General features: G+C 43.5%; 1 protein-coding gene across 1 annotated transcript in view; it reads left to right on the top strand.

Moving 5' to 3' along the window:
* The first annotated feature begins 2,275 nt into the window (after nucleotides 1–2,275).
* Nucleotides 2,276–23,398, top strand: part of LOC115088684 (olfactory receptor 5I1-like) — a 35,564-nt gene continuing 14,441 nt past the window's right edge. The window contains exon 1 of the mRNA XM_029596940.1: nucleotides 2,276–2,876. Coding sequence (XP_029452800.1) covers nucleotides 2,276–2,876 — 601 coding nt within the window. The remainder of the gene's footprint in view (nucleotides 2,877–23,398) is intronic.

The following is a 23,398-nucleotide window of genomic DNA, read 5'->3' as shown; positions in this document are numbered from 1 at the left end:
AGTGTGACCCAGCAACACAATTCTTGTCACAAGAATAGCCCCCCGGCCACTTGATAGCCCTTCCAGACCCGCCGCTTGGGAATGACAAATACATGAGGCCAGATGGAGGCTGAGGACAGGAACAAGACAAGACAGGAACTCAGGAACTTGGAAGACGCAGATGAAGACTTGGAACATGGAAGACCCGGACAAAGATTCATGAAACTTGGAAGACTCGGACGAAGACTCATGGAACTTTGAAGACTCGGACAAAGACTCAGGTTTCTCAGAAGACTCGAACACAGATTCAAGTTATTCAGAAGACTCAGACAAGGATTCAGGATTCAGATGAAAATACTGGTTGAGAACAACATCGCAGCATGCCCTACACAACCGCCCATGGCTGAATGCAAAGCAGACTCCAGGCGAGGAAATGGAACATGTCGAAGATTCATTAGAGGCCTGCATTGGGGCGCACCCTCACAGCCACCTGTGGCTGGTCGCGGACCATGGTGAAGCGGAGCGGAGCAGGCACAAGGAACTCCAAAGACCGGTACAGGATTTAAGTCTCAGGATTCAAGACTCAGGATTCTCAGAAGCAAGGCATTAAAAACAGGAGTATCTTGGAGGCTTGCGCTGCAGACGAAAAGACAGGGCTTGTGCCACAGAACACCCTACACAGCCCCCCAAGGGCTGGTCACGGGCCATGATGGTGGCATGCCAGGAAAGATGGATGCAAGGAATCTGGGAACTGCATGCAGAGGCGAAGACAAAGACATCAGGACCAGGACATCAGGAACACGGAACATCAGGACATCTGGGACATCAGTACATCTGGAACATCAGGACATGGAACGTGATGAAGGAGCTCTGACGAAGAACAAGACCAGGAACATCAGGACGAGGAGACAAGGAACACCAAGAACACAGAATGAAGAGCCATCTAGACAAGTGAAGACCACGGAGGACCTTGATCCGGTGAAGAAGAACATGGACGACCATGGGACCCTGATCCGAAGGCCCTGAGGAACTGGAAGTGAGCCCTTTTATATGGTTGAAGCAGGAAGTGAGCAAAGGCTGGCTTCCAGTGGGGCTGCAGGCTTTTCCCGCCGCTGGCCCTTTAAATACAGTGAAGAGGCCTCCACAATCGCCTCATTCTCCAGTGCCGAGGGTCAGCTGGTCGCATCTTCTGCTCTGCCTCACCACCCGACGGGAGAACCTACGGATCCACCCCCTTAGGTATACCATCCTCCCGTTGGTCCAAGGGTTCACAAGCCTGAGCATAACACCATTTTGTCCTTCTGCCTGATCTACCCTCAGCACCAAAATTACCCCAGCTCTTCGTTCAACCTATCTTCCGAATTCCTGGACTACCCCAACATATCATTTCAGATAGCGGAATATAATTCACAGCACGGTATTGGAAGAACCTATATAAAAAGTTTGGTATACAACTTGACTTTTCTTCAGCATACCACCACCCACAGACCCATTGTCTGGCAGAACAGACTAATAAGTCTCTTAAAAACTTCTTGCATTGCTATGTAAACCAACGACAAGACAACTGGTCCTCGCTACTTTTCTGGGCAGAGATCTGTCATAACAATCACTGTAGGATGTCAGACGAAAAGGACGGACATTTCAGTATTTAATATCTTGGAAAAACTATGGCCCAGAAGAGAACTCCTAGGAACCAGCCAAGATCAGCCAAGCTCCCCAATTAATTTGCAAATTTCATTTACAGTTTCCTCTCACGCCCAGGCCTTAGAAACAGAAGAGAGTGCCTTGTGGAGGAGGTACTGTTAGGACCCAGACCCCTTCTTCCCAGACTGCCAGTGCGATGGGGACCCTCTCCAATGCGGCCGTGCGCCATGGCAAGGCACATGAATGGACGCAGCCACACTCCTCCCCTCACGTCAGCGCCCCTCCCGATATCCCCTTCGCCTAGCGTGGGAAAAATCCACTATTTAGGCAGAAACCCAGCACAAGCCCTTGCCTCGGCTTCAGACTTGCTTGTGCTGGTGCTACTCTCTGAGCGTTCCCACATTCCCTACCTCTTTTTTCCCCCTGCTATTGATTGTTTATAGTTATCTGTAAAACAAAGTCCATATTATCGCTTGTTCTCTTTTAAACTAGTTTACTGTTTAATGATTGTTCATTGTTCTCTGTAAAGCTCGTTAGCTGCATTTTGTTTACTGTGAACCGATGAGATGTTCCCAACGTTCATCGGTATATAAAAGAATATAAATAAATAAAATAAATACATTTCTTATGTTCTTACAGACCAGCTGGACAGATGGAGCCACAAAATTGGACAACTGTGACAGAATTTCTACTCTTGGGCTTCTCGGACCTCCCAGAACATCAGATTTCCCTCTTTGTGCTGTTCTTCACCATGTATTTGCTCAACCTACTAGGGAACACAATAATGATTACTTTAATTGTCACTGATAATCATCTTCACACTCCCATGTATTTTTTCATCAAGAACTTATCCTTTGTGGACATATGTTTCAGCTCAGTCACTGTACCACAGATGTTAATCAATTTCTTCTCGGAAAATAAAGCCATTTCATACACTGCGTGCATGACACAATTATATTTCTTCGTTACATTTGTTAATCTTGAAGTGGTCCTGCTTGCTGTCATGGCCTATGATCGGTATGTGGCCATCTGTAACCCTTTGCACTATCCCATGATCATGAATAAAGAAACATGTCTTTCTCTCCTGGGAATGTGCTGGCTCAGTGGGGCTCTGCATTCCTTGTTACACACCACCTTGATGTGTCGTTTGTCCTTCTGCAGCTCCAACAAGATCATTCACTTTTTTTGTGATATTCCCCCACTATTCAAACTTTCTTGCACAGACACATCCCTCAATGAGCTGATGATATTCACAGAGGGATCCCTGTTTGACATGGTGCCTTTTCTGTTTATCATTGTTTCTTATATTCGCATTCTCTCTACCATATTCAAAGCTTCTTCTGTGTCTACGAGATCCAAAGCTTTCTCCACTTGTTCTTCTCACATAGTAACTGTCACTTTGTATTATGGAAGCATATTTTTTATGTATTTCCGCCCCTTAACCAGTTACTCACTGCAATATGACCGTATAGCCAGTGTTATTTACACAACAATAATACCTATGTTGAACTCATTCATCTACAGCTTGAGGAACAAGGAAGTTAAAGTGGCCCTCAAGAGAGCAATAAGTGAAAAAATATTGCAGAGGGTTTGCTCTGTTGCCTAACTCATCCCTCTATACTAACTATGTAGTCTTCTGGATCTCAGTTTAAAATCCAAGAATGGAAAAGCATGCCTTTCATCCTTCTTAGAAAGAGATTTACAAAGCTGCAATATTTTACCAAAGGAAGGGTGAAATATTGCAGGGGGGAGCTTTCTCAAGATGTTTTTCTCCTCCCCAGAATAATATCGCAGCCATTTCAGCACAAAATGTTTTCCTGCAGATACAAAATCATGATATAAAGTTTTGTGACAAAATGGTAAAAAATGGCAGCCCACTTCATCCAGGGCCGCCATAGTGTTAAAGGGCCATGTGTCCCCCAAAACACAAAATCTCAACTGGAGGCCTTGAGGAACCCGTGCTCTCACCCCACTACTGCTAGAGGTAGCGCAGCCTAACAAACAATTTTATTTTGGATGGTGATGCCCTGCTTTTTCCTAAACCCCACACTTTCCAAGAAAATGACCTCTGATTCCAAACACCAAGCCCCCTCCTTCCAGTGCCAATCCCCCCAAGGCATCAAACCACCCCATACCATTTCCATAGATTCCATTTCTGGTTTCAAGAGGGAATCCCCCCCCCCTCTCTCCCCCCCCCCCCCCCCCGCCCCCCATCCTTCTCCCCGTTACCAAGAAAACAGACCCTGGTGGTCTAGAAGGGCCCCAGGATTACAAAATGGTGGTGACCAGACTTTGCCCCATCATAAGTGGGCCCAGAGCTAGGGGGTGCTCTTGGCTGCCACTAGACCAGCACAGATTCTTCTTTGTGGTGGGAGGGGGTCTGTGATCAGAAAGAGGGTAGGAGGGGGTGGGAAGGCACTATCGAGGGGACCTCTAGATCACCAGGGTCTGTTTTCTTGCTAAGGAAGATCAACTGGCCAATTAGAAACCAGGGATTAGATCTAGGGAAAGAGGGACTGGAAGGAGGATTGAATGCCTTGGAGGGGCTTGAACCAGGAGGGGCTGGGTTTTGGAATCTGGGTTCATTTTCTTGGAAAGGGAAGGGGGTTTGGGAAGAGGTGGGGTATCATTGTGTGAAATAAATCTATTATTTTACATTTTGTTATGCTGTGCCACGTCTTGTGGCTGCAGGGAGGTGGGTGAAGGTCTCGTACTTTTGGTCTTCATTTCCCTTTAAGATGTATCCTGGGAACATCAGGATGTGGATTAGCATTCTGATGTCCCAGGGAAAAAATAACTACAATTCCTTGAAATGCTATAAAATAACATGTCAGGATTTTTTTAAATCAGCCATGTAATTTTATTAGCATGTGATTGACTAGGCATTAGCTGCTTTACATGCATTTGTTAATTTTATGCATGTATATGCATGCCAGGCAGCTAATTTCAACAAGGATGTAATTTAAAAAAGAAAACCACATGAAAATGCAAATACCATGTGATATCACTGCAACATTGCTATATTGTGCAGTAAATGCTGTTTTACATTCATTATTGCCTTATTGCAGCTTAGTAAATTTATCTAAACTGAGGGGCAGTCGTATATGTATGAACAGACTGCAAATGTTTTATTCTTTAAGAAATAGGAGGGTAGCTGAAGTGATGGGGAGGAGGTGGGTCTATGCTTTCTCAAAGAATGTGAAAATTGTTGCTTCATATATATTTAATACGTCTCTAGAAACCATTGTATGCTCAAATATATTATAAAATATGAAAACTAATTCAACCTTGTCAAGTAGTCGTGTTTTTATATGTGAGCTTTTGCAGTCACGTACGTGTCACCATCAGATATGAATGGCATTAAAGATGAAGGTATGGTGAAGGGCATGATATTTTTCTGAAGGTAGAAGGCATATTGGGTACAAAAAAGAGGATTCTGCCAGTGAGGTCAAAGGTCAGATGAAACCGCTACCAAGTTGTCCTTTGAATGTTCTCACAACATCCACAACTTATGTTTCAAAAACGTATGGCATATGGTGTAATGGGGAATACAGGATGGATTGGGGCATTCTGGGGTGGAGTTTAAAGGTGCGCACACATGTTGTATTTTATAATTGTTACAAGTGCACACATTTCCAAACTTATTCATACACTTTTCCACCCGCTAATTAAATTGCAGAAGTAAAGTTGTACATGTCCTTTATTTGCAGATTTTGGGTGGGAGGTCTGGGTTAAGTGGTGAATTGTCAGGGTGAATTACTAGAGAGTGTGGGTGAACTGCTGGACGTGTTGTGAAGTTGTGATGTCAGGTACATGCGTAAATAAGTATTCTCAGAAGCAGAGTACATATACAAGAGAATGAGCTTTTTCCAGTGTAGCTCCTCAAATATGGAATTAAGCCAAAAACATTCACCTAAGAAAGGAATATCTAATTATTAAGAAAGTACATGCGTAAATAAGTATTCTCAGAAGCAGAGTACACATATGCTTTATAAAATTCACACCTTCTCATATAACTGAGGCTTATTACATGCATGCTATAATTCCTGTGTTCATAAAATGTATGCATATAATTTTATAAAATGCATAAAGTATGTGTTTTCCTTCATTTTAAATATATGCAGATACTTTTGTTACATACAGAGGCCAATATTCAATAGGCCATTTCATGGAAGTTTTCCGGCTAAAGTTAGCCAGGATACAAATCCCACTGAATATATAAGCTTACAGTTATCTGGTTACGTGTAACAAGATAACAAAAAACCTAACCGGTTATATTTGAAAATAGCCAGGTATGATTTTAGTTATCCGGCCAGGGCCAGATATCTTTATTTATTTATTTATTTATTTAATAACTTTTCTATACCGGCATTAGTAGGAGACATCATGCCGGTTCACATGACAACAAAAGAATGGAAAATACATTATAACAGGGCGGTGGGTGGGGAATATAACAACAACAGAGAAGGCAAGAAGATATAGGTCTGAGCAACTGGTTAACAGAAGCTAGGTAATACAATTCAACAGGTTATAAATTAGAGATGTACTGAATGGGAAGCAGCACCAGTGGAGTATTTACAAAGGATCCGGGACAATCTGGGGGCGAGCATTTGGGGCAGAGGTAGGGAGGGGAGAGGGGCTTAGTCTGGGAAGGCTTGCTGGAACAGCCATGTTTTTAGTTTCTTTTTAAATTTAATTGGGCAGGATTCTAGACGAAGCATCGTGGGCATGGAGTTCCAGTGTGTGGGGCCTGCAATAGAGATAGCTCGTTCCCTGGTTGATGTAAGGTGTGCTGTTTTTAAGGACGGGACATGCAGGGTTCCTTTGTGAACTGTTCTCGTAGGACGATTCAGTGAGACAGCGCTGAATGGTATGTCCAACCAGTGGGAATTGTGAGAGAACAAAGATTTATGTATGGTGGTTAGTGTTTTATAGAGGATTCGAGAGGGGATGGGGAGCCAATGTAGGTCTTTCAGGATAGGAGTGATGTGGTCAGTTTTCCGGGTGTTGGTAATGATTCTGGCTGTTGCATTTTGCAACATTTGGAGGGGTTTGATTGTCACGTAAGGGAGTCCTAGGAATAGAGAATTGCAGTAATCGAGTTTAGATAAGAGGGAAGATTGCACAACAGTGCGGAAATCTTGGGGGTGTAACAGGGGTTTAAGTTTTTTTAGCACGTTGAGTTTGTAAAAACCGTCTTTCAGAATGGAGCTCACATATTTTTTCATGTTTAGATGATTGTCTAGGTAGATTCCAAGGTCTCTTACACAGGGTTGATTAGTAGTAGGATTGGAAGAAGGGTTGGAAGGATTGGAAGGAGGGTTGGATGAAGACAGGTGTTTGGGAAAAGGATGAGGAGAGACAAGCAGGAGTTCAGTCTTGTTAGTGTTCAAGGCGAGGTGGAGGTTCGTTAGGAGAGCGTTTATAGGGGTGAGACAGGTTTCCCAGTGCTTCAGAGCATCAGAAAAGGAATTATGGATGGGGATAATGATCTGAATGTCGTCTGCATACAGATAGAATTTAAGTTTGAGCTCGGTTAGGAGGTGGCATAAAGGAGTGAGGTATATGTTAAAGAGGGTGGAAGAGAGGGAGGAGCCTTGTGGGACACCTTGTTGCAAGGGGTGAGAGGTGGAGGTTGCATTGCCGATTTTGACTGAGAATTTTCTATTAGATAGATAGGACTTGAGCCATGCTATGGCCAGTCCGGAGATACCAATGCCTTCTAAGCGTGAAAGGAGGTGATTGTGGCATATGGTATCGAAGGCTGCAGATATGTCCAGGAGGGCAAGGAGGTAGCTGTTGCCCTTATCCATTCCTATAAGGAGGTGGTCAGTGAGGGTGAGCAGGAGGGATTCGGTGTTAAGGTGCTTACGGAAACCGAATTGTGCAGCATGAAGGATATTGTGGTTTTCTAAGTAGTCCATAAGCTGTGAGTTGACTACTCTTTCCATTATCTTGGCGATGAGAGGAAGGTTAGATATGGGGCGGAAATTTGCAGGGTCTTTTGGGTCTAGGGAGGGTTTCTTAAGGAGGGGTTTAACCACTGCATGTTTAAGTGTGTCGGGGACAGAGCCAGTAGATAGCGAACAGTTGATGATGTCAGCTATTGCTCTGGAAATAGTGTTAGGGATGGCGAGGAGCATTTTAGGGGGAATGGTGTCGCTCGGGTGTGAGGCAGGTTTGAGTTTTCTGAGTATGGATTCTATTTCCTTAGAGGAAGTATAGTCAAAGACAGAGAGGATGGCAGAGGGGGGAGGAGAGCTCAGGAGGGGGGGGAGGTAGAGTCGGGGAATCTAGAGAGGAGATTCGTAATTTTATTCTGAAAGAAATGTGCAAGATCGTTGCACTTGGCATCAGCTTCAGAGTCGGGGATGTTGGGTGAGGATGGCTTAACGAGGTTGGAGACAAATGTAAAGAGAGCTTTGGGATTATACCTGTAGTCATGAATCTTGGCAGCATAAAAATCTCGTTTATGCTTTAGGGTGGTGATCCTGTAATGGTGCAGGGCCGTTTTATAGCTGTCTGCAAGCTGAGGGGTAGGCTCCTTATGCCAAATTCTCTCTTTGCTTCTGAGTTTGTTTTTTAATGTTTTTAGTTCAGTGGTATACCATGGGTTGGAGTGTTTTGAGGCGGTGTTTATAACACGTTTAGAGATAGGACAGAGCTTGTTAGCTATCTCTTCAGTGATGTTGCACCAGGACGAAAGTGCGGAGGCAGGATCAGAGCAGTCTAAGTTGGACAGGGCGTCTGAAAGGGCGGAGGCAAGTTCATCACTAGGGCAGGATTTTCTAGCTATTATAGTGGTGCACCGGGGGTTCTTCTTCACTGAGGATGCGTAGATAGTAAAGTGGCTTTCAATAAGGTAGTGGTCAGACCAGGGGACTGGGGTGCAAGATGGGGAGAAAGAGGACTGGACACTGGAGTTAATGAAAATCAGGTCCAAAGAGTGGCCAGCTTTGTGGGTGGGAGAGGTAATAATTTGCTGGTATCCAATAGCATTGAGTGCATGGAGGAAGGTATCACATGAGGAGGATAAGGCTGCAGAGTCAACATGGAGATTGAAGTCTCCTAGGATGAAGGCTGGGGTGTCGACATTAATGCAGTCGGCAATAAATTCAATGATGGGTGAGGGGTTAGTTTCAAGCAGGGTGGGAGGGGCATATACAAGGCAGATTTGAAGAGCAGGTGATTTGAAGAGCTAAGTGGCAGTTTCATTAAATGAAAACTAAGTAAAATCTGTGCCAGTGGGCCATCCACTCCCTCCCCCCCAAAATATCTAATAGTCCCAGTTGGCTGTGCCCACCTCATCCTCCAAAATGTTAAAATTTCCCTTTGCGTACCCCTCTCCCAGAACAAGAATGCCCTCTAACTGCTGGAATGATTGTATATATCAAACCCTGCAGCATATAAGCACGTGAAGTGACACACGTTTTCTCTTCTATTCAGAGATGACGACACCTCATCATCCTGTTAGTTGGAAGAGGAAGAGTGAAAAGACGGTGATGAAGGCCCAGCCCCTCCTGACAATGAAGCTGATGCCATTGCTGGGGAGGATAAAGCTCACTACCACCATCCCCTCCACCACCACCATCAGGGGACACAGCAGTGGCAGTCCAGCACCTCTGCCCCCTGGGCCAGCCCTTGATGCCATCCCTTTCCCTTTTTCATTAGGGCTTCCTCCCCTTTCTGACCTGAGATCTATGGATGCAGGATTCAGGCCAGCCATAGCTAGCCAAGGTAGGCCCACATCCTCCACCACCCCTGCCTCCATCATCTGCTGATCTATAAGCAGCTCCTGAGCCTGGCTCAGTGGCTACAACATCCGCTACAAGCCAGGAGACTGTATCTCAGGAGGCATTCATCTAGGGCATGCAGATTTTGGTAGAGGAGTTTGGAGAGGTCCAAGCAGACTTCAGGTGTCTGATCGCTATGGTGGGGCAACTCATTGAGACTCAAGAGTACCTCATAGGTGCTTCTGAACTCAATGGCATCAGGCAACCACTACCTCAAGCAGACTCCTAGGCCTTCAGGACCTGGCCTCCCTAGATCCCTGAGTCTTTTTTTATGCATATAGTTTGATCCCTAGATATTTCAACCCCCGTCTCTTTATTTTAAATTAAAATTATAAATAGTTATTTTACAGTTTTTAATATATTTAAATATTTAAATATTTATATGTTTTCTATTTAGTTTGGGTGCGTGTTTCTGTCATTTGTTATAATAAGAACATAATAGGGATGTGAATCGTGTCCTCGATCGTCTTAACGATCGATTTCGGCTGGGAGGGGGAGGGAATCGTATTGTTGCCGTTTGGGGGGGTAAAATATCGTGAAAAATCGTGAAAAATCGTTAAAAAATCGAAAAATCGAAAAACCGGCACATTAAAACCCCCTAAAACCCACCCCCGACCCTTTAAATTAAATCCCCCACCCCCAAATAACTTAAATAACCTGCGGGTCCAGCGGCGGTCCGGAACGGCAGCGGTCCGGAACGGGCTCCTGCTCCTGCATCTTGTCGTCTTCGGCCGGCGCCATTTTCCAAAATGGCGCCGAAAAATGGCGGCGGCCATAGACGAAAAAGATTGGATGGCAGGAGGTCCTTCCGGACCCCCGCTGGACTTTTGGCAAGTCTCGTGGGGGTCAGGAGGCCCCCCACAAGCTGGCCAAAAGTTCCTGGAGGTCCAGCGGGGGTCAGGGAGCGATTTCCCGCCGCGAATCGTTTTTGTACGGAAAATGGCGCCGGCAGGAGATCGACTGCAGGAGGTCGTTCAGCGAGGCGCCGGAACCCTCGCTGAACGACCTCCTGCAGTCGATCTCCTGCCGGCGCCATTTTCCGTACGAAAATGATTCGCGGCGGGAAATCGCTCCCTGACCCCCGCTGGACCTCCAGGAACTTTTGGCCAGCTTGTGGGGGGCCTCCTGACCCCCACGAGACTTGCCAAAAGTCCAGCGGGGGTCCGGAAGGACCTCCTGCCGTCCAATCTTTTTCGTCTATGGCCGCCGCCATTTTTCGGCGCCATTTTGGAAAATGGCGCCGGCCGAAGACGACAAGATGCAGGAGCAGGAGCCCGTTCCGGCCCGCTGCCGTTCCGGACTGCCGCTGGACCCGCAGGTTATTTAAGTTATTTGGGGGGGGTTCGGGAGGGTGGGGGATTTAATTTAAAGGGTCGGGGGTGGGTTTTAGGGGGTTTTAGTGTGCCGGCTCACGATTCTAACGATTTATAACGATAAATCGTTAGAATCTGTATTGTATTGTGTTCCATAACGGTTTAAGACGATATTAAAATTATCGGACGATAATTTTAATCGTCCTAAAACGATTCACATCCCTAGAACATAAGAACATAAAAAATTGCCATGCTGGGTCAGACCAAGGGTCCATCAAGCCCAGCATCCTGTTTCCAACAGAGGCCAAACCAGGCCACAAGAACCTGGCAATTAGCCAAACTCTAAGAAGAGCCCATGCCACTGATGCAATTAATATCAGTGGCTATTCCCTAAGTAAATCTGAATAATAATCCTATGGTTTATTTTCTACAATAGTCAAGTCCCTTTAAAAACCTCCCTTAGCCATAACTATCTGACCCACACATAGCCCTTTATTTTGTTTGATGCAGGTTTGTCCACTCTTTGTTATTCTTCTCTTATCTACTCTTATATCAGCCTTTACATTAGATTTAGCTGTGTAAACCTTGAACCCCTAAAACAGCTACCAGCAAGGGAGACCTCAAATCAGAGGTTTAAATATACGTATATCACTTACCTGTTATGAATCAGAAGGTGGACCCCTGTTCCGAGATAGAGTCAGTGCTACCTAAAAGGAAACAATCCCCTTAGGTCTCTACCGTCGAAGGGCGAGGCCGAATGCTGTAGCTGTTAAACGAAGACTTCACCCTGGAAGCTCGAGATCCCCCCAGGAGAAGCCCGTAGGGTTAAAGCTGAGGTAAAGGCAATACGTTTTTATGATAAATCTGTTTTTATTTTTTAAAAAGCATAAAATAATGAACATTACAAAGTATATATCTAATTACATACTGCATATTTTTGTAAAACTCTTATGTTCATTTTTCTCTTCCTAGTCCATTTAACTCCCATCCCTTCTCCCTTCTCCCAAAACCACCCCTCCATTCCATTCCTCCCTCCCTCCCTCCCTGCACCAATGGAGTTCTTAAATAGAAATACATTAAAGATCTTAACAAGTCCTTATTCAAGGATATTAAAGATCATCTGTTAGATATCTATACGATTAAGGAAAAGACTTTTTGAGTCATCTGGTAATGTTAGTATAAAGGGTAGCCAAATTGCATTTATTGCTCTTCTAGTTCTAATTGGCAGAGTGGTATTGGTCAGAGTTTCCATGGTTAATTAATTAATTAATTAATTTATTTAACACTTTTTTTATACCGACCTTCATAGTAATAACCATATCGGATCGGTTTACATAGAACAAGGGTATAACTGAAGCAATAAATAAAATAGTAATTAACAAGAGAGGTGAATAAGGCAAAGTTACATTTAACAAGGAGTAAAAAACTTGGGAAGCTTAAAGCTGGAAGAAAGAAAGGCAGGAGGAATAATAACATAAAACAAAAGGAATTTAGGTTAGAGCATAATGTGCTTTAACCTGTGATTGTCCTTCGTTCAAAAGGATAGTGGACCTCTATCCTCTATGTCCAGGAGAGATAAAATATGATTAGTGATTGTCTGGAGGGTCATCGAATGCTTGGTGAAATAGCCACATCTTGAGTTTTTTTCTGAACGTAATTAGACAAGGTTCTAATCGGAGGCTTGAAGGAATGTTGTTCCATATAGCTGGTCCTGCTATTGAAAAAGCTCTGTCTTTTGTCGAGGAAAGGCGTGAGGCTTTGGTAGGGGGGAAATTCAACGTGCCTTTGTGAATATCTCTAATTGGTCTGTTGGAAGAGTGTAATTTGAAGGGGATTTCAAGGTCGAGTTGGAGTTGATGATGGATAGATTTGTGTATTAGGGTGATTGATTTGTAGAGGAATCTAAAATTTACTGGTAACCAATGTAGTTTTCTGAGGATGGGTGAAATGTGATCTCCACGGCTGGAGTTGGTTAGTAATCTCGCTGCCGCATTTTGTATCATCTGCAGTGGTTTGGTGGTCGATTTGGGGAGGCCGAGGAGAAGGGCACTGCAGTAGTCTATCTTGGCAAATAGTAGCGCTTGGAGGACTGTCCTAAAGTCTTGGAAAAAAAGAAGTGGTTTGAGTCGTTTCAGAACCTGGAGTCTATAAAAGCAGTCTTTGGATGTGGTGTTGACCATTTTCTTTAGGTTTAGTCTATTATCCAGCAGTACCCCTAGATCTCTCACATGCTTGTGGGTGATGAGTGCGTTGTGTGAGGATGATAGGTGAATATTTTCATCGTTTGAAGAGATGAGGAGGAGCTCCGTCTTTGAGGCATTAAGGACCAAGTTTAGTCTATTGAGGAGGTTGGTGATAGATATAAGGCAGTTATTCCAATGGGTGAGCGCTTTTGAAATAGATTCTGTAATGGGGATTAGAATCTGCACGTCGTCGGCGTACAGATAATGAATTAAATTAAGGTCGGTTAGCAATTGGCATTGGGGGAGGAGGTAAATATTGAAAAGGGTTGGAGATAGGGATGATCCTTGTGGCACGCCAAGGGTGGATTTTGTTAAAGGCGATTCTTTATTATTGATTTTAACTTTGAATGATCTGTTGCAGAGGAAGGATTTGAACCAACTGTGGGCTGATCCGGAGATACCAATATCTGTTAGGCGATCCAGAAGGATGGAGTGGTTGACGGTGTCAAATGCCGCCGAGATGTCAAGCAGAACTAATAAAAAGGAGTAGCCTTTGTCTAGACCCATTATAATATGATCTGTAAGTGAAATAAGGAGAGTTTCCGTACTGCGTGCCTTGCGGAAGCCATATTGTGAAGGGTGTAGGATCTCATGATCTTCTAGGTACTCTGAAAGCTGGGAGTTTACCAACTTCTCCGTTAGTTTGGCTAAAAATGGAAGATTGGAGATGGGTCTGAAATTGGCTGGTTCATTAGGGTCTAGATTGTGTTTCTTGAGGAGGGGTTTGAGTGACGCGGTTTTTAGCCTGTCAGGGTAAATCCCTTGGGTTAAAAGGCAATTTATGATGCTTGTCAGATGTCCTGAAATCGTGTTTGGAATGAGGAGCAAAAGTTTCGAAGGGATGTTATCTGCTGGATGGCTAGATGGTTTCTGTCTTTTTAGTAGGGATTCAATCTCTTTGGATGATATTGATTCGAAGCTGTCGAATTTGCCTCCTTTGGGTGATTGAGGATTCTTGTCTGAGGTGAGAGGTAATTTGGTGGTAGAAGGGCAAGCGTGTTCTGTATCTTCTGTTGAAAAAATGAAGCGAGTTCATTCGCCTTAGATAGAACTTGTTCGTCTGGGATAGACGGAGGGGTTGATTTCGTGATTTGAGTAACGTATGCAAACAGGGCCTGGGCATCGTATTGGAGATGATGAATTTTATTGGCGTAGAATTCCCTTTTTGTTAGAAGAATCGCGGTCCTGTAGTGATGTAGAAAGCCTTTGTACTTAGACAGGGTAGTTGTGTTAGGGGTTTTTCGCCATATATTTTCCTTGTGACGTAGCTCCTGTTTCATCTGTTTTAGTTTAGGGGTAAACCAAGGTTGATTACCTTTTTTTGTAGGATTGATTGTTTTGGAGACTATTGGGCACCATTTGTTAGCAACTGTTTCCGTGATCTTGTGCCAGGAAGAAAGGGCTGAGTCAGGATTGGGAGAGGTCTAGGTTCATGAGTTCCTTGGAGAGCTGATCACTAAGTATTTCGGATGGGCATGATTTCCTGAATTGAATGGTAGAAAGTTGAGGAGAGGTGTGTGTCTGTTTATCTATGGAGAAGGAGGATTCTATCAAGAAATGGTCTGACCAGGGGATTGGAGTGCAAGAAGGTACTGATGTGCATGAGAAATTAGAATTGATGAAAATTAAATCAAGAGTATGTCCTGCTTTATGCGTAGGACTATTAATGATCTGTGTGAATCCCATCGCACTGAGGGTGGTGAGGAGCGCTTCGCAGTTTGAGGAGCGAGGTATAATGTCTGTGTGAAGATTGAAGTCACCTAAGATCATAGTTGGGAGGTCTAAGTTGATATGTTTTAGATTTAGTTAATATGTTAATATGTTAATATGTTAATATGTTAATATAGATTTAGTTAATATGTTTTAGATTTAGTTAATAGATTTAGTTAATAGATTTATTATAGAAGAATGCCAATATATTATAGAAGGATTTTCCGATGTTATCCAATTTGTCAATATAGCTTTACAAGCCAACAAAAAAACCTTTATAATCCAAAGAATCGAGCTCTTATTTCCTTTGAAAGATTTTGGAAAAATTCCAAAAAGTGCCACTAAAGATGAAAAAGGAATTTTAAATCCCACAACCATATTAGCAAAACGATAAACTTTCTTCCAAAAAATTTGAATTATTGGACAACTCCATAAAGAGTGACCCAAGTGCGCTGAAACTCCTCCACATTTGATACATATATCTGAATTAGAAAAACCTGCTCTGTATGCTTGATGTTGAGATATGTACATTCTATAGATGATTTTATATCGAGTCTCACGTAGAAGCATATTGCATGTAATTTTTCGTGACATGACAAAAGCAGCCTTAAGCGCTGCAATTGATAATGACTGTTTAAGTTCCGACTGCCATTTAAGTTGAACTTCTTCCAAAGACCAACTCTTTAATGAGGTCTCCAATTGTTTGTATAAATATGAAATGGAACGTTTCTGAGGATCATCTATATCAAAACAACTTGTAAGAAATTGCCACTTGGGATCCGTGAAAGTTGGTGAGCCTATTGATATCACATAGTGACTAGCCTGAAGATATTGAAAATAATCAATAGGTCGGAGTTTATAAAGAATGCGGAGTTCTGAAAAATTAAAAATGGATCCCTTTATATTAAATAACTGTCCAACGCATCTGAATCTAGAACGATCCCATAAACGGTAACGTGAAGTAGATGAATTTTTGGATAGCATTGGATTACCATAAAATGGAAGAAAAGGAGCTATTTTGTCAGATAATGAATTCTTATTTAATAACCATTTCCAAGTTTTTAATCAATAACACTTAATAGTTTCCCAGATACATAGTTTCATATATCACTTTTCAGGTTTACATGTTAAACCACATATATCGATGTCACCATTTTATATGTCTATTTCAAATTATGTGTTTTTTATGATTTATATTTGTTTATTAGTAAGTCTTATTTGCTTGTTTGTTGTAGCCCCTCTCCTGGCATTGACTTTGGATCGGTTTCCGACCTCTCTCCTGGCATTGACCCTGGACTGGCTTCCGACCTCTCTCCTGGCATTGATTCTGGACCGGCTTCCGACTATTCATCCTCTTAGACTACGGGACTTGCTTTCGACCATTCTTCCATTGTCACTTCTGGACGACCTACAACCTGCTGGAGGCGCCAGCAGTCTGTAAACCATGACCTGCAGGAGGCGCCTGCATCCAGACCAATTCTCCATCTTTGGTGACTGTCCTAAGTCCAAGCGGTCCTGGTCCCTATGGGCTCCTCCTGGGTGGGACTAAGGATCTCCAGGGGTGAAGCATCTCTTCCACTTCTGCAGTACAGGCCTCGCCTTCCATCTGAGGGATCTATGAGGGTTTCCCTCTCTGTAGTATCTCTACCCCTCCTTGGACTAAGGGTCCACTTCCAGGAGCATAACAATTATATGTTTATATTTTAAGTTTCCATCTATGGCAACAAGCCAGCAGATTAGCTCTTCATATATCCTGTAGCATCCCTCCCAGGAAAAAGATCTAAGTGTCATAGTGGATAATACTTTAAAATTATCGGCTCAGTGTGCTGCAGCAGTCAAAAAAGCAAACAGAATGTTAGGAATTATTAGGAAGGGAATGGTTAATAAAACAGAAAATGTCATAATGCCTCTTTATTGCTCCATGGTGAGACCGCACCTTGAATACTGTGTACAATTCTGGTCGCTGCATCTCAAAAAAGATATAATTGCGATGGAGAAGGTACAGAGAAGGGCTACCAAAATGATAAAGGGGATGGAACAGCTCCCCTATGAGGAAAGGCTAAAGAGGTTAGGACTTTTCAGCTTAGAGAAGAGACGGCTGAGGGGGGATATGATAGAGGTGTTTAAAATCATGAGAGGTCTAGAACGGGTAGATGTGAATCGGTTATTTACCCTTTCGGATAGTAGAAAGACTAGGGGACACTCCATGAAGTTAGCATGGGGCACATTTAAAACTAATCGGAGAAAGTTCTTTTTTACTCAACGCACAATTAAACTGGAATTTGTTGCCAGAGGATGTGGTTAGTGCAGTTAGTATAGCTGTGTTTAAAAAAGGATTGGATAAGTTCTTGGAGGAGAAGTCCATTACCTGCTATTAAGTTCACTTAGAGAATAGCCACTGCCATTAGCAATGGTTACATGGAATAGACTTAGTTTTTGGGTACTTGCCAGGTTCTTATGGCCTGGATTGGCCTCTGTTGGAAACAGGATGCTGAGCTTGATGGACCCTTGGTCTGACCCAGTATGGCATGTTCTTATGTTCTTATGTTCTTAATTCTATATCGTTGCCTCCTGGAATGTGCAAAGACATACAAGCATATGTGGCTTCTTGTCCAACCTGTGCACAACACAAAATTCCTACTGGGAAAACTCAAGGGCTTTTACAACCTTTACGGGCACCCTCGAAGCCTTGGACACACATCTCCACAGACTTCATTGTGGACCTGCCGCCTTCGGAGGGTAACATAGTAATAGGGGTAGAGGTGGACCAGTTTTCTAAAATGGCCCACTTTACCCCACTACCCTCCCTCCCATCTGCTCCTAGTTTGGCTCAACTGTTTATGCTCCATATTTTCAGAGTTCACGGCCTACCGCAGCTTATTGTTTTGGACCGTGGCTCTCAGTTCACAGCACGTTTCTGGCATAATCTCTGTAAGAAATTTCACATCTCATTAGACTTTACTACCGCGTTTCACCCGCAAGTAAATGGCCAGGCTGAACGTACGAATCGTACATTAAAACAATTTCTACACATATATGTCTACTCTCGTCAAGATGACTGGGCGATTCTTCTCTCTTGGGCTGAATTCTCCCATAATTCTCACGCATGTACTTCTACGGGGGCCTCTCTTTTTCAGATTGTATTTGGATGACAACCTAGGCCGCCCTTGCCTTTACCATTACCGGTATCATCCCCAGCAGCCCAACTCACTGCTACACAATTAAGATGACTCTGGGTCCTTACTCAGCAGATGCTCCATAAAGCGGCTCTCTCTGCCAAGAAATTTGCCTACAGGCAACAACGACCAGCTCCCCAGTTCCATACTTTTATGTATCTTTAAGTTATTTAACTTATTTACTGTTATTATGTTTCAATGTATTCCGCCCCTGAGGCGACAGTTTTAGTTCCTTGTAAACCGGTGTGATATGTATATTATACAGGAACATCAGTATATAAAAATAAAAAATAAATAAATAAATAAATAAATAAATAAATCCTGGTGAGAAAGTGTGGCTGAGCACCCGGCATCTCCACCTGAGAGGTCCATCCATTCGATTAGCCCCTCGTTATATTGGGCCCTTTCCGGTGCTACAACAACTAGGTCCTGTGACTTATCAACTTCATTTACCAGCAACTTTACGGATTCATAACTCCTTTCACTCGTCACTACTGAAGCCATTGGTCCACTCTTGGCCTGCTCAAAAGATTCCTGAAGCCTCCCAGCATAGAGCTGAAGAGGAGACGATTTATCAGGTACGCGAGGTACTTGATGTCTGAAAACGAGGTCGCACATGGGAATACCTGGTGGCTTGGAAAGGATTTGGACCGGAGGAAAATTCCTGGGAGCCGGCCAAGAATATCTTGGATAAGACTTTTCTTCAGAACTTTCATACTGCGCACCCGGGTAAACCCAAGCCTTCTAGGGGGAGGCCTAAAGGAGGGGGTACTGTTATGATCGCCGGCTGTGGCAGTTCGCGGCCGGGACTCATGGCCATGGCCGCCAGTCGCGGCAGACCGCGACCAGGGCAAATGCCTACCCGCGGGGTCAGAAGGTCCTCCAGGCTCCGGCGAGTGCAGACAACCCTCTCCTGTACCTCTATGGGCTGTTGCTGCTGTCGGCGTCCGGCTGCATGGCTTCCTCCCTGCCGGGCTGACTCCTCCTCCCTCTAGGTTTGATTTGGGCTGCGTGCGCGGCTGCTGGCTGAATTTAAAGGAACCACGACAGGAAGTGTAGTGGTTTCCCCCTCTGGACTTCTTCCTGTACTTGAGTATTTAAAGGCAAGGTCTGCTCCTCAGACCTTGCCTTGGTATTGAGGTTTCTTGTGGTTTAGTCCTGAGCTTCGTGGTTCTTCCGACCATCCTGTTCCTGTTGGTGTGTTCCGCTCCCGCTCTTCTCTCTCCTCGGATTGATTCTTGTGGCATTGACTTTGGACCAGCTTCCGACCTTCCTCCTGGCGTTTACTTTGGACCGGCTTCCGACCTAGCATTGACCCTGGACTGGCTTCCGACCTCTCTCCTGGCATTGATTCTGGACCGGCTTCCGACCATTCATCCTCTTAGACTATGGGAGTTGCTTTCGACCATTCTTCCATTGTCACTTCTGGACGACCTACGACCTGCTGGAGGCGCCAGCAGTCTGTAAACCATGACCTGCAGGAGGCGCATGCATCCAGACCAGTTCTCCATCTTCGGTGACTGTCCTAAGTCCAAGCGATCCTGGTCCCTATGGGCTCCTCCTGGGTGGGACTAAGGATCTCCAGTGGTGAAGCATCTCTTCCACTTCTGCAGTACAGGCCTCGCCTTCCATCTGGAGGGATCTATGAGGGTTTCTCTCTCTGTAGTATCTCTACCCCTCCTTGGACTAAGGGTCCACTTCCAGGAGCATAACAATTATATGTTTATATTTTAAGTTTCCATCTATGACAACAAGCCAGCAGATTAGCTCTTCCTATATCCTGTAGCATCACTGCATTCATCTGGCATTGATTGCTAATTGGCATATTCATCTCATAATAACCCTTCCTATGGTGCCATCTAATAGATGAAAACCTGCAGACAAGCTGAAAGAAACCCTTGTAACTATCATGTTATAAACTATGGCAGTGAATCACTGCAAGAAGCCTGGGATAACTATGGAGCTCTGTGCATAACCTTCCTTTTCTATAATTTTTTCATCACCAGAACTAAATAGTTTGAGCATTTGTCATTTGGAGTCTTTATCTTATACCAACAAGTTACTCACTATTCGCTCATCCAGAGAATTCCTTATGGGTCTTACAGATATTATAGAACTCGGCAGCCCATGTTTGACTCCTATCTTGGCCTCTTTCCATTGGCTGCCTATCCATTGGAGAATAAAATTTAAGATCTTGATATTGATTTTTGAATTTATTAATAACGAGGGTATACCATCTCAGGGAGCTTTATTTCATCAACCTGCCCACTCTGCTCTGCAAAGAGAAGTCTCCTTGAAACCTGCGTGTTTATCTCGCTCATCTCAGTCCAATAAGAGAGAATTATTTTTCAATTACAGGGCCCTCTGGAATTTTTTGCCTGAGCAGCTTAGAATTATGTCAGATATAATTAGCTTTAAAAAGTCTTGAAGATGTGTCTATATTATCAACAATCTTTTGAGCTTAATAATTAAAAAAAGATTTGTTTGCAGTCAATGGCTAACATATCTGGACTCATTAATTAAAAGGGCATTTTGAAATGAGTGTCTTAAATAGTAGTTTCCCTTCTTTTGTGGATATCATAGGCCTATGGATTTTTTATAGCAGCTGATGATATTTTAACTATTAAGGGAATGCTAAGTTTATTGTTGATTTTGTTATTATTTTGTTTTTTATGGCTTTTATGTATGTTTTATTGAAAATCACTTTGACCTTTGGATTGCGCAAACAGCAAATAATTCTATATAAATAAATAAATAGATAAATAATGCTAGTCCTCATGACCAATGATGTTATAAATTATTTGAAATATTTTTTCCTCTGATTAGCAGAGGCCTGAAGTTGTGCTATCCTGTAGCCTATGTATTCACAGTGCACTCCATATTCCGCGCAGTCAAAAGTCATAGTGATGTTTTGTTTAGGGGGATCTCTGGTTGCATTTTTTGTATCTTTCTACACAGTCAGATCAGACCATTGATCCATCAATCCCATCATTCTACATCTGACATTTCCAACCAACAGATGTTAGGAAACACAAATAAGAAACAAGGCATGTACAGAACTCTCTATCCCCTCTCATACCTTTCACAATTTCCAGCAATCATGGTTTAGGGATGGCTACCAAAATGATAAGGGGAATGGAACAGCTCCCCTATGAGGAAAGACTAAAGAGGAGGTTAGGTCTTTTCAGCTTGGAGAAGAGACGGCTGAGGGGGGATATGATAGAGATGTTTAAAATCATGAGAGGTCTAGAAGGGGTAGATGTGAATCGGTTATTTACTCTTTCGGATAGTAGGAAGACTAGGGGGCACTCCATGGAGCACATTTAAAACTAATCGGACCCGGGGGCTGGTCCGAAGGCCTGGACCATGCCCCCGGGCCGGCGCCACGCCCCCAGTCCCGCTCCCGAAACGCCATGTCATTGGGTCTCGCCCCCGACACGCCCCCTTCCGAAAACCCCGGGACTTACGCGCGTCGCAGGGTTCTGCGCGCGCCGGCGGCCTATGGAAAATAGGCCGCCGGCGCGCAAGGCCCTGCTCGTGTAAATCCGGGCGGATTTACGCGAGCAGGGCTTTGAAAATCCGCCCGTTAGAGAATAGCCACTACCATTTGCAATGTAACATGGAATAGACTTAGTTTTTGGGTACTTGCTAGGTTCTTATGCCATGGATTGGCCACTGTTGGAAACAGGATGCTGGGCTTGATGGACCCTTGGTCTGACCCAGTATGGCATTTTCTTATGTTCTTATGTTCTAAGACAGCATTTACATCTCTGAGCTTTATGATTAATAGTTTCTGGCTGACTTGCCCTCCATAAACTTGTCTAATATTTATTTCTACTTGTATTCTTGTGCAAGCCAATTAATTTCTCCTTGCAAGAACAGTAAAGATTTTTGTTTTTTCCTGCTTTCCCTGAGAGCCTTCTCTTCATTAATTGTTGATTGCATCACCTGAAAGTATTGTCAGGTACTCCCCCAGTTTCTTCCTATTTCCGTTCCTTTGGGCTCTCTGAAGCTGGTTTGGGCTTTAGTTATTCTGCCTGTCAGTGTGTTAGATAATTTATATATGACTGCTTGCACTTTGCTGCATTTGCTTTTGATTCTTGTACGGTTACCATATAGCTCCATGTCATGCCTGTGAGGAGAGGATGAGTCAGTCCTGGTTTTCCATTCAGTGCATGTTTGGACATAGATCCAACTTCTTAAGAAACAGGTAGCATTATTTTGATTGCATCTTTGCAGGGGATCAATTTAGTGCTAGACAAAAATAAAAGGACCACTTTCAAATTCTGATATGGTCTCATATGCTATTTTAGAATTCATAGAACTTCTAAATGTCCCAGAATATGTAAGGGAGAGTTCTATTTTTTGGATGTGAAACTTCCATCCCTATGTACTGGAACTTGCAGTACCTTCTTTTGTCTACGGAACCAAAATGCAACAAGAGGTGGTTGGAGAAAAAGCATGACTAGTTTAAATTCTCTCTCCAGAAACTGGGTCCCATAGCATCTCTACATTCATCATTGCAAGTTCCCAGAAATTAGACTTTAGTTTGGAAATCTGCCTAGAAGAAAAGCACTGAATATCAGACCATTCTTCCAGCAGGTGAGCAGAGAGACAACTTGCTTCTTGAGCTTTTGGTTCCACTCTCCCTATAAGGATGTTTTTCAGCTTTTTCTCTGACTGATTTGCATTTTAGAGATTAAGGAATTGGATATCATAAGCACTAAAACAAATGTAAATGTGTCAGTTTACAGCATTTCTAAATAATGTGATGATCACTCAAGGCAGCTCCACAGCAGGATTGAAGTAGTTTCTGAGAACCTGATTCAATTGTTGCTCCATGCTGTAGAGCAGATGTTCCCAAACCTGTCCTCAGGACCCCCAGTCAGTCAGGTTTTCAGGATCTCCACAATGAATATGCATGAGATAAAATTAGCATGCTGTGGAGTTGGGGCATGCAAATTTAACTCATGCATATTCATTATGGAGATCCTGAAAATCTGACTGGGAATCCTCCAGTACAGGCTTGGGAACCACTGCAGTAGAGATTATGAAGGATCAATTCCCATTGCAAAACACCATGGCACCTTAATCACAGACCACAAGATTCAACTCATAGCTTTTGCCTACACACCAGGATGTCACTGATCTGAAGAAGTAACTCCCTGAAATGAGAACCTTAGAAAGACCCATCCTTCCTTTTTTCACTCACAGGCATAATTCTGCAGAGAGGATCCTGGAACTTATTTCTTTAATTTCAGGGTGATTTATTTTTTGGAAACATCCCACTGTGAACAGAAAAGCCACAAACCCGATCTGAGATCAACTTGTTGCAGTGTGCGGTAGGATACATCTTCTTATATTGTTTTAGTTCACTGCCCTCAGGGCTGATCATTAATCAGTAGGACAGCTATATTGGTTCTTGAGAAAAATGAATTATTTGCAGATCATAATAGTTTTTACTAGGACAGCAAATAAATTAGCCAAATACATTGTGTTGCATGATCTTCCTGAGACCACATAGGCCCCTTCTATATGTT

Source organism: Rhinatrema bivittatum, chromosome 3 (assembly GCF_901001135.1).
Source record: "Rhinatrema bivittatum chromosome 3, aRhiBiv1.1, whole genome shotgun sequence".
NCBI lineage: Eukaryota > Metazoa > Chordata > Amphibia > Gymnophiona > Rhinatrematidae > Rhinatrema > Rhinatrema bivittatum.
The sequence above is the reverse complement of the archived record's forward strand: the minus strand, read 5'-3'. Positions and strand labels throughout refer to the sequence as shown.